The sequence below is a fragment of the Aquarana catesbeiana genome, linkage group LG11 (assembly GCF_042186555.1).
Source record: "Aquarana catesbeiana isolate 2022-GZ linkage group LG11, ASM4218655v1, whole genome shotgun sequence".
Taxonomy (NCBI): domain Eukaryota; kingdom Metazoa; phylum Chordata; class Amphibia; order Anura; family Ranidae; genus Aquarana; species Aquarana catesbeiana.
Genome location: NC_133334.1, coordinates 210739260 through 210751312, shown reverse-complemented (window position 1 = coordinate 210751312; position 12053 = coordinate 210739260). Strand labels below are relative to the sequence as shown.

At 44.6% G+C, this 12053-nt stretch overlaps 1 protein-coding gene across 1 annotated transcript in view; it reads left to right on the top strand.

Moving 5' to 3' along the window:
* Positions 1 to 11647, top strand: part of MRPL11 (mitochondrial ribosomal protein L11) — a 39045-nt gene extending 27398 nt beyond the window's left edge. The window contains exons 5-6 of the mRNA XM_073605243.1: positions 2595 to 2754; positions 11291 to 11647. Coding sequence (XP_073461344.1) covers positions 2595 to 2754; positions 11291 to 11396 — 266 coding nt within the window. The 3' untranslated portion in view covers positions 11397 to 11647. The remainder of the gene's footprint in view (positions 1 to 2594; positions 2755 to 11290) is intronic.
* The last annotated feature ends 406 nt before the right edge of the window (positions 11648 to 12053 follow it).

Here is a 12053-nt window from a genome sequence, read left to right as displayed (position 1 = left end):
ATAAATCCCTTGGTGTAGAAGGAAGACCCTTCTACTCCGAAATCAGGAAGTAGAAAACTGTAAGTGGAGTTCATACGGAAGTTAGTACACATGGTAGCAATTAGGAATTTGCAAAAATGTGTAAGCCTTTGCAATATATGTAATTAACAAGGGAATTCGCACTTTCCCAAGTCATCTTCCAGAATAGCACATAAGCGAAAGAGCACTAATCTGTTATTGTGTTTCCTCCATCTGGAGGAGACCTGCTGCTTGGAAACTTGTGGAAGGGGGCGCCGTTCAGGGCTCTGCATCTGTATTTCTCCACCTACCTCCCTTTGTATTTGGCCCCCTAGGTGGACATGCTTAATGCATGTCCCTCCTTTTCTCAGGCTTCTGGGTTTGTGAATTCTCCTGGTAGCTAGTCTTCTATGGCAGTAAAAGGATGTCCCTATTTGGGGACATGCCGGGCACCAAATTCAAGTGGGGTTATGCCACTTCCTGAGCACTGTAGTTCCTGGTTCTGATGCTGTGCAAGGGGAAGAAAAAACTTTTCTCTTTTACAGCCTAGTGCCTTGGACAGGCTGAGGACTGGTACACCTGTTGGGAATAATGGTAGTCCTGGTCTTCATTTCAGCACATGTTCCAGGTTAGATGCTCCTATAATGCTTACATTATAGGGGGTATGTTTACTGAAAAATATAAATGATGATCAAAAACGTGGCTAACCGCGTGTCTTTAACGCTGCTTTTTCCTGGTAGCAGCGCTGGCGTTTTTTTAAATGTCCTGACCCCTTAGAGAGAACATCTGCAGCAAGGGAGAAAAGGCTGCATTAGTTTTTGAGTTTTTGAAAGACTAGACTGCTAGACATCGCAATTAATACTGAGGGTTGGGTATTGTTTTGCTTTCTTGTAAATTAGTAAATATATTCTTTAGAGATCTAGTTGACAGGTGATTTCTGTTTTGACCTGCGTTTGGAGTGCATATCAAACGTGGGTCTGCAGAATCCCACTGACCTTTTATGTGAGCAACACACAGGACAGGTCAGAGGCCGAGTTTCATCCTCTTTGTGTTGTGCTATGTTTCAATGGAAAAAGCAGCATATGGCTAGAACACCTGTCAATGCGAACCCTTAGATTTTACATTCCAGTGAAATGTGTTGGACAGACACAGAAAGGGTTATTGCCCTAAAGGAGGGTTAGATTTGCCAGTCTTTTATTGCTGTATGTCACCCAAATCAGGAGATTTCCCTAACTTTGTCTTGGTGTTGTATGTAAAAGGGATGGGAAATGAAGTGAAATATTTTTAGTTGAACAGAGTGCTGCAAAAATGTCTTGAATGAAAATAGAAATTGGGAAGCTTGCCAGCTTTTTTATTTCTGTATTCTTGTCCAACTGATGTCTGATTCCTGTATTTCTTCTCATAGCATCAAAGGGGCAGGGAATAAGAAATCTCTGAAATGTGATTACAGAAGGCTGTTCTAGAGATTCTGAGTTTTCCTATTCTATCTAAAATAAAAGTTTCACTGGCATTTTAATCCACACCAGCTCCTCCAAATTTAATAGCACATTGGCACTGGCTGCCCTGGTGTTTTAGAGAAGGGATTGGACTTCTTCCAAGCTGTTGATATTTTTTTATATTTTCACCACAAATAATAAAAAAAAAAAAAGTAAAGTAAATGAAGAATGAACTTCTTTTCTCTACCATCCATTGAGGGACAATGTTTTATGGTAATATGAAATCATGGGTTATACTTGCAACCTACGGGGGAAATGGACACTAGGCACATAGAAACTGAAGGCCAGTCCCCTAGAGTCTATGACCTCTCATAACTGTTGAGTTTTGCTTGGTGTCCTCGGGAGACTGGCTGTGGTTTCTTCAGCTCTGCTGTTTTCTGTTAGGCTGGCCATACATTGTACAATTTTCTTCCACAACTTTCCTTTTAGATTTACCAAAACCATATAATATGAGGGCAAACTTAAGCACTTTCAATGTTGTATGCAGTCAGGCAGGCCCTTGTACTATGTAGTTGAAGGTATATCCTAAAGCAAATTGAACAAGAAAAATGTATCATGTATAGACAGCTTAAGTTTTGGAAGATTTTGCAAACAATCGACAACTGCTGGTAGATTCATGCTGAATTGGAAAAATACTGCAAGTCTCTCCTGTCGGACAACAATCACAGGTTTTTCCAATCCATTAGTACTGGTGTCTCGCTCTGGGACAGCCCTGAGTTCTTTGTTGATTCTCCAGTCAGTTTGGAAGTGCAAGTTTTACAGTTCTCTAGTATACTGTGGTCTTTCAGTGATTGTCCTGTTGTCAGCAGTGACTACCTATCTGTGTTCTGATTAGACTCCACAGTACAGGGAATTCTTATGGAGTTATCAGGACCAGAGCCGAGACTTTTTTTTTTTTTTTTTTTTATTTATTTTTTTCTGACCCAATCTCTGAAGCCTTATTGTTGCAAGAGTACATAGAAGACCTTTGCTAGGTTGAGGTTTCTCCTGTTTAGTACTAAGGCTACACCGTGTTATTGCTGCTTAAACAGCTACTGGCATTGTGAAGTATTTTCCAGCGAGTACTAGAAATGTAATTATTTTCTTCTCCTGTGTCATTAGGTCATGAAGTTGCAGGGATGTTGACTTTGAAGCAGTTATATGAAATAGCACTGGTGAAATCTAAAGATGAATCATTTATTCTCCGGGATATGCCACTGATGGAAGTTGTAAAGTGTCTCCATGGCAGTGCCCGTTCACTGGGAATCAAAGTTGTCAGAGAGTAAGTATATTCTCTAGGAACACATAATGGAGAGGTAGTGTGTGTGTGTGTGTGTGTGTGTGTGTGTGTGTGTGTGTGTGTGTGTGTGTGTGTGTGTTTTTAACTTTTTTTTTTTTCATGCATTGTACATCTGCATAACTAGCAACATGAAAACAAGTACAAGTACCAGATACCAGATCTTTGTAGCCAGCTAGTTTACCACGGTTTGCAAAACATAATTTAAAAAAAAAGTCACATATGTCAGTGATGCGGTGTTGTTTTCCCTATTTCGTCTTTCAGGACAGCACCTATGAGAGACCTCGGCTCCTCCCTTCTCAGGAAACACCGCCTCCACCAGATCTTTAAGCCACTCCATCCCTCCAGCCTGTCAGTTTCGGTGTTTCCTCCGGCGAGGAGACATCGCTAGGAACCTGGGCCCTTTCAGCTGGGGAGGCTGTGGCCGGTGTTGTCCTGGAAGGGAGAGACAGAGGTCTCTCATGCACGGCAGCAGGGCTGGGGAGTCCTTTACCTGCAGTGACATTGCGCACCCTGTCCTCCCTTGGGGAATGTGGCGGCCTCGGCGCTCGTTTTCCACTGCCTGGGGAAGGTGATGGTGGAAGTGTCCGAGTTCCCCTCGCTCTAGGGCAGCCAGCATGGAGCTCAAGGCTGGTTCGGGTGGCGGGTGACGTCATTTCCGGCGAGGGAGGACACTTCCGGTTGACCCACGGGTTCCTGTTCCGACCGCGGGACGTAAAACGAGCGGCGCGACGGCTGGTGTGGGCTCCATTGAAGCTGTAGTGACAGCTAGAGGAGCAGCTTGAGGCGGACCACGCTATTTTTCTGGCCTGAAGGATGTCGGAGACTGACGGTCCCCATTCTGTGCCAGGTGACGCCAGCACCAGCCACACTAAGGTAAGTGGAACCCTGGGGTGGTGTTCCCTTACCATCTTCCCATCTAGCTCCACGGGTGAACCCCCCCCCCCATCTTGTGGTCAATGGGGAGGAGGTGTACGTCTGGGACCTTGGTGGTGGTCAGTCCTGGGGGGTGCACTCCTGGTGTCTTTCTGGTGTTTTGGTTTTTACACTAGCAGATGCTGATGCGGTGCTGGTTTTTGTCGTTTCAGGACAAGTCCACTGAAAAATCCAAACCCTCAAATAATTCCAAGAAAAAGTGCCCATCATGTAGGAGTACTTTAGAGGAGTCCTGGGGAAAGGTTTTGTGCAGGATTTGCATTGAGGGTTTAGTCAGGAAACATTCTACGGAACAAAGTTCTGACCTGGCGGCTTCTGTTAAAGAGCTTTCCAGCACTTTTCAATCTTTTAAAGCGTTTGAACATTTTCAACCTATGCAACCCCCAGCTAGTCCTCTGCCAGCGCAGCAAGATACCGCACCTGGTCCATTGGCAGGTCCCTCTACCAGTGAAGGGTTACCTGAGGACACCAGAGAGACATTAGAGGATGATCCTGACAGCGCATCCTCAGACTCCTCAAGGGAGTCAGACGGAGAGAAAATGGATGGCGAGTCCACCAGAACCTCCCGATACAAACTCTCCTTGGAGGAAGTGGAAGAGCTCTTGGGAGCCATCCACACCACTCTGGCTATCCAAAAGGAGAAGAAATCACTATCTCTCCATGATCAGATGTACAAAGGTCTTGGAGAGCAGAAGAAAAGGGTCTTTTCAGTCCATGAGGTCCTAATAGATCCCATTAAAAAGGAATGGCTAGACCCAGAAATAAAGCCTTTCTTTTCTAGAGCATTAAAGCGCAGATTCCCTTTTGCAGAGAATGAAGCAGCTATGTGGAACAAGTCGCCTAGACTGGATGCAGCTTTTTCTCAGGTATCCAGAAAGACAGACTTGGCTTTTGAAGATATGGGGGTGTTAGCAGACCCCATTAACAAGAGGATGGATTCCCTCCTCAAGTCTTGGGATTCCTCTCTAGGCAATCTTAAGCCTGCCATGGCTGTCACAGTGGTGGCGCGTAACATGGAGCACTGGCTAACGCACATAAAAGCACATACTGAGGCTGGGACTGCAAAAGAGAGGATTCTCTCCTCCTTCCCAATGCTTTTAAAAGGGATCGCATACATTGCGGATGTTTCAGCATAGTCGGTCCGAATGTCTGCTATATCCTCTGCTTTGGCCAATTCAGCCAGGAGAACTCTTTGGCTAAAAACCTGGCAAGGGGACAATGCATCTAAAATTACGTTTTGTGGAGTCCCTTTCACGGGGGATTTATTGTTCGGTCCGGACCTGGAGGCCGTCCTTGATTGAACAGCCGATAAAAAGAAGGCCTTTTCCTTAAAGAAAAAGTTGGGGGCACAGTCTAAAAAGAAGGCTAGCTCGCAAAAGAAGTTTAATTTTCAGAGGGCCGAGTCTCAGAAAAAAGTTTGGACCAACAAGCACAGAGAGCACGGGGGAGCGTTCCCTCCCCCCCCCCCCTCCTGAACAGCCCCGAAAGTCCCAATGAAAGGTTAACCCTGGTGGGAGGAAGACTGGGGGTGTTCCTCCCACAGTGGGAGTTGCTTACCTCCAATCTGTTCATACTAGGGTTTGTAAGGAAGAGGTACAGACTAGAATTTATACACACACACACACACACACACACACACGCTGCTAGTTACAGACTTTCCAAAGTGTGCGGAAAAGGCGGTGGCTATACTGGCCTCATTGGAGGATCTGGAACAGCAGGATGTAGTATCACGGGTCCCACCTGGGGAGATAGGCAGAGGGTTCTATTCCCACATCTTTGTGGTTCGGAAGCCCTCAGGGAAGTTCAGGCTCATCCTGAACCTGAAGCCCCTGAATCGATCAATCTCCTACAAAAAATTTCAGATGGATTCCATTTTTTCCGTGAAAACACTGCTTCCTCCGAATTGCTACATGGCGTCCATAGATCTAAGGGACGCCTATCTGCACATTCCGGTCGCAGAGGACATTCAAAAGGTTCCTCAGACTGGCAGTAAGGTCCAGGGAGGAAATAGTACATCTTCAGTTTCGAGCCCTCCCCTTTGGGCTATCCTCTTCTCCCTGGATATTCACCAAAGTTATGGTGGAGATTCTGGCCTTTCTGCGGCTTCGGGGAATCTCAGTGATAGCATACCTGGACAACCTGCTCCTTTTTGCTCCTTCGCCCGAGCAGCTGATCCAGGATTTGCAGGTAGCAAGGAGTGTGTTGGAGAATCTGGGATGGCTCTTAAATTTGGAGAAATCAAACCTGGTTCGATCCTAGAGGGTAACCTTCCTAGGTTACATTCTGGACTCAACCCAACGGAGAGTTTTCCTTCCAGAAGAAAAAATTCTGAAAGTAGGCAAAGCCTTGGCAGTTCTACGAAGCAATCAACAAATCTCCATAAGAAAGGCCATGTCAACTTTGGGATTACTAATGGCTGCCCTCCCAGCTGTAAGGTGGACGGGACTGCACTTCCGCCCTTTGCAGCTGTTCATCTTGGAAGTCTGCGACCACGCTCAAAGGTCCTTGGACTCAACGGTTCTCATTCCAATACAGGTGAAGAGGTCCTTGTGGTGGTGGAGAAAGGCAGCAAATCTATCCCAGGGTCTGGACTGGGTACTGCCAGTGTCCAAGATCGTCACAACAGACGCAAGTGGCACGGGTTGGGGAGCACACCTAGGGGTGAGTCTTGCACAGGGATCCTGGAGAGTCGAGGACGCGGGGAAGTCCTTGAACTGGAGAGAGCTGAAAGCCATTTCCCTGGCTCTTGGAGCCTTCCAGCAGGAGCTCCAGGGACATCACGTCTGGGTCAGGTCAGACAATTCCTCAGCAGTGGCTTACATCAACCGACAGGGGGGCACCAGAAGCAGTTCCCTTTGGGGTCTAACGGAAACAATATTCAAATGGGCTGAGGTCATTGTGCTCTCACTATCTGCAGTACACCTAAAAGGGGAGGTAAACCAGATGGCAGACTTCCTCAGCCAGAGGAAGCTGAGGGAGAGCAACTGGGTCCTGAGTCAAGTCATCTACAGGATGATTATCCAGAAGTGGGGGATAAGAGTCAGAGGACATGACCCTGATCTTGATAGCGCCACACTGGCCCAGGAGGCTACGGTTTTCTGTCCTATAGGAGCTGGCGGTGGAACCACCTTGGATATTACCCCTCTATCAAGGCCCAATCTGCTGCCCTCAGGTGGAGAGGTGGAATCTGGCAGCCTGGCTACTGAGGAGGAAATGCTGAGAAATAAGGGGTTCTCCGAAAGGTTGGTAGCGACTCTTCTAAATTGTAGGAAGGAAGAGATGCGCAAGATCTATTTGAAGGTTTGGAAGAAGTTCAATTCTTGGTGCGCAGAGAGCTCCTTTAACGTTCGCAGCCCAGTAGCAGTGCTGGAGTTCCTACAGAGTGGGGCAGATAAGGGACTGGCCCTTAGTACTCTTAAGGGTCAAGTTTCTGCTTTTAAGTGTATTCCTTGAACAACAACTAGCAGTGAATCCTTGGATATCCAGGTCCTTTAAAGCTTTAAGTAGGCAGAGACCAGTCAGCTCCCATCCTTTTCCGGTATGGGATTTCTCCCTAGTGTTGCAGGCTTTTACAGGGGAGCCTATTGAGTCTTGTACAGTGAAATTTTTAACCCTCAAGACTGTTTGTTTTTTTTGGTAGCAATCACTACCACAAGGAGGGTTAGTGAGCTAGAAGCCCTCTCGAGAAGGGCACCTTTTCTTCAAGTCTTTCCGGATCGGATTATTTTTAAAACCGATCCGGCCTTTTTGCCAAAGGTGGCTTCTAAATTTCATAGGAGCCAGGAAATCTGTTTGCCCACTTTTTGTTCAAATCCTGTGAGGGAACAGGAGCATGTCTTCCACAGGTTAGATGTCCGGAGATGTGTACTAAAATTCCTGGAGATTATGGAACAGTTTAAGAGATCCGATTCCTTTTTTGTTTCTTTTTCAGGGGCTAGGAAGAAGTCCAAAGCCTCTAAACATACTATAGCCAGATGGCTGAGGTTGGCTATCAGTCAGGCCTATATAGCAAAGGGGGTGGAGGTCCCGAAAGGTATTAGGGCCATGGCAACGTCACAGGCAGTGGGCTGGTGCTACACCAGAACAGATCTGCAGAGCAGCAACATGGTCAAGTTTTAAGACTTTTTTTTGTTAAGCACTACAGAGTGGAATTATTGTCTGCCCAGGACCAAGCCTTCGGGCGTAAAGTCCTGCAAGCAGCAGGCCCACCCGAGGGTAAGTGCTCACTTATGCTCTCATAGGTGCTGTCCTGAAAGACGAAATAGGGAAAATTGAAGTTACTTACTGGTAATGTTGTTTCCAAGAGTCTTTCAGGACAGCACCGGTACCCACCCAAATGATATTTTGCCACTAGGACATGAGAGCATCAGGAGTGTGAAGGTTGGTATGATGTGTTCTTGTGTCTCCCTAGACTGGCCAGAGGTTCTCGTGGAAAAACTGACGGGCTGGAGGGATGGAGTGACTTAAAGCTCTGGTGGAGGCGGTGTTTCCTGAGAAGGGAGGAGCCAAGGTCTCTAATAGGTGCTGTCCTGAAAGACTCTTGGAAAAAACGTTACCGGTAAGTAACGTCGAATTTCCTGCACTGCATGGTATTTTTCATGAAAGCACCGAATGTCCTGCATGCAGGAATTTTGGTGCACTGCACATGCGGCACAGGAAAACTGCACTGCATAAGTGTGAAAGGGGACCTTTACCTAATAAGTATAATTATTTCACGATCCATCAAGGATGATTTTATCTACTTAAGTTTGTTTTTCAAGGTTGTGTGTTTTTTTTTTTTTTTTTTTTTTTTTTTTAAAAGGCATACATCCTTCTAATACATGGGTGCTTTTAACACCTACCTGGCGTCATATTAATATAAATCATACTGTAAATTATCCCTCATTCAGTGTATGCATCCTGACATCATGAGTTTGGTAGGGCCCTCCATGTCCCCAAAGATGTGAAGCCTAAGAAGTGCCCTTTCTTCCCCATAATCCCTGAAAGCAGGCTGCATCTTATTGTGTGATGCTTCCACGTTGTGACCTTTGCATTTGGCACCTTAGTGTAACCTTATAAGCTGACAGACATTAGAAACAATGTACTATAGCATCAAGTGCAAAAGAAAAATAGGTAGATGAGCAAAAAAGCAATATTCAGGTAGAATCATATTACGGGCAGAAAGTCAATGTATATCTGCCAGGAGAAACGTACAGATCCTGTTGTTGCTAAACACCTTCTGCAAATACTAGAGGGCAGTGTCTAGCTTTTGGTCATGGTCACAAAACCATATGCAACAACAAAAGTTGGAATTCAAGATCTCTGTGCTTGTTCGGTGTCAGTGACTCGAAGTTGTGAAAGCAAAAATCTGACCACGACTGCCAAGCAAGTACCATTTAAGGTGATGCCAGCAATTTTAACCTATATTTTGGACATGAAAGATTTGCTTTAAAGGCTAAGTTCACCTTCCCCTTTTTTTTTTTTTTCTAAATTGCAGCTCCCCTATGCACCAATGTAGCATTCATGTACCTTTTTTGCAAAAATATTAAAGCTTTCCATAAAATCTAAAGATGCATACCTTGCTGTCCTCCGTCCATGATTCCAAATGTGTCTATTGCTTCTGTCTTACGTCCTTTACAGACTGTAGATCATGACACAGGAAAGAGTTGAGCAGCTGATCTCATTAACACACACCCTGCATTATCCACCCTCCCACTCCCAGCTGCACGTTTTTTAAATGAAATGCAATCAATCAGTGATCACCCTTCTCACTAAATACACAATCAGTTTGCATAGTGTATGGCCATCTTTATACAAGTACATAGAAGGTAGTGGACAAACACTCAGCTGTTAAGCACCGTTCACATCTCTGCATAGCGGGAACTCGCATTCTTACATGCGTTTGTTTGTTTATTTATTGTTTGTTTTGTTTTTTTTAAGCGAGGTGGGGAGGTGTTTTGGAGCATTTTCACTTATCACACATAGGGCCGCCCATTCACCTGAAGGTGCTGCCCTACACACCGCAATCGCCCCAAAGAAGCTTCAGAATTTTATTTTAGAGCAGAGCTGGGTGCGTTTTTTACTACCATTTTTGGTGCAGCGCATTTCTGAAATGCAAGGAAACTCACAGATGTGAATGGAGCCTCATTGTTCTGGTGTTATTGCACCAATTTCATTCCCAGGCCCCATTCACATCTAGCATAGTGGGAGCACGCATAGGGCAGCCTGCTGATTTTTAAATGGGCTGTGCTATATGTGGCTTATGGGACATGTTGGCCTTTTGTGGGTTGCATGTTTTTTACTGTGCGTTTTGCAGCATTTGCCATTCGTTTTTTCACATGCTAAAATTTTGCTTCTGTGATTGGTGTATTGTTACCAATTAATGGAAATGAAAGCGCAACTAGTACTTTTAGGTTTTATAAAGGTGGCCATACACTATACAATCTGATTGTACAATCTCCTTTTTAGAACACATATTTTGCCAAGTGAAAAAACAAATGGCAAATGCTGTAAAAAACACACAACCCACAAAACGCCAATATGTGCCATTAGCCAAATATAGCACAGCCCATTTAAATCAGCAGGCTGCCCTATGCGTATCACAGGAAAAACAAGCCACAAAATGTGCGCTCCCACTATGCTAGATATGAATGGGGCCTGAAAGTGAAATTGGTGCGATAACACAAGAACAATGAGGCTCCATTCACATCTATGCATTTCCTGAAGCTTCTTTGGGGCGACTGCTGTGTGTAGGGCAGCACATTCAGGTGGATGGGCTGCCCTTTGTGTGATGAGTGGAAATGCTTCAAAACGCCCACCCCCTGCTAAAAAAAAAAAAAAAAAAAACATGTGGGAATGCGAGTTCCCACTATGTAGAGATGTGAATGGGGCTTGGCAGCTGAGTGTTTCTGTCCACTCCCTTTTTATGTACTTTTATAAAGATGGCCATGCACTATGCAATCTGGTTGTGTATTTAGTGAGAAGGGCGATTACTGATTGCATTTCATTTAAAAAAAACGTGCAGCTGGGACTGGGAGGGTGGATGATACAGGGTGTGTGCTAATGAGATCAGTTGGTCAACTCCTTCCTGTGTCATGACCTACAATCTGTAAGGATGTAAGACAGAAGCATTAAATGCGTTTTGAATCATGGATGTAGGACAGTAAGGTACATGTCTGTAGATTTTTTAAAAGTACATGAATGCTATATTGGTGCATAGGGGAGCTGGAAATTAGAAGAAGGAAAAAAAAAATTGAACTTGGCCTTAGGCAGGAGGACAGGCTTGTGTAGATATCACTCACAGAACAGGATACAGAAGACAATAACGATTAACCGAAACCTTTTAGCTTAGGCACTGTTGTCCGCTGAAAATTTACTAGCCTGTCATCCAACATTTGTTGGCCAAAAGTTAGACAACAGTTTTCAGAAGGAGCGTACTAACGGTCAGATTTTAGGACAACAGTCTGTCAACAGACAATCCCCTGCCAACTATCTGATCGTGTGTACGAGCTTTAGACTTGCTTCAATACTTTTAATCTGAAACAAGTATGCAAAATATTATTCAGGCCTTTTACATCAGCCTTTCATTTGGTGTTTGCCTCCACAGCCTGTGCCCAGAAGAGTATGGAAATTTTCTAGAGGAGCGTCGAGCTGTCCTTCAAGCTGCTGCAGAAGCTCGACTAGCAGAAGCTGCGGCAACAAAGAAGAAGTGATGTGACCAGAGAAGTTGAACTCAAGTACTGTGTTATGTCACAGAAAGCCATGTTCCCTGCTGCTGTGTCTAATTTTGTACAAATTGCAGCCTAGTGACTGTACAGCAATATATTGTAAAGAAGATTGCATGGAACCGGTATCAATACTTAATTTCTAGTGTAAATAAAGAGAGGTATCATATGCTATGAACCTTTGCTAGGTCCTAAAAAATTGTTACTTGTGCCGTTTAATAAAAGTAAACTAAAACCAATAGTCTAGTAACTACAAGAGGCTGGTTGGTGTTCACGAGATCATGTAACCCTGTTTAGCTAAAACCTGTCCTTCTTTCTTTTTTTACTACTTCAGTAACAGGCACTTATACACCTTCCTGCCCAGACCAACTTTCAGCACTATCACAATTTGAATGACAATTGTGCGGTCATGCAACACTGTACCCAAAATTAAATTTTTATCATTTTTTTCCCCACAAATGGAGATTTCTTTTGGTGGTATTTGATCACCACTGGGTTTTTATTTTTTATGCTACAAATAGAAAAAGACCGAAAATTTTGAAAAACAAAAAAAGGTTTTTCTTCGTTTGTTACAAAACTTTGTAAGTAAGTTTTCTCCTTCACTGATGAGGCAGTACTGATTGGCACTGATGTGGTGGCACTTGT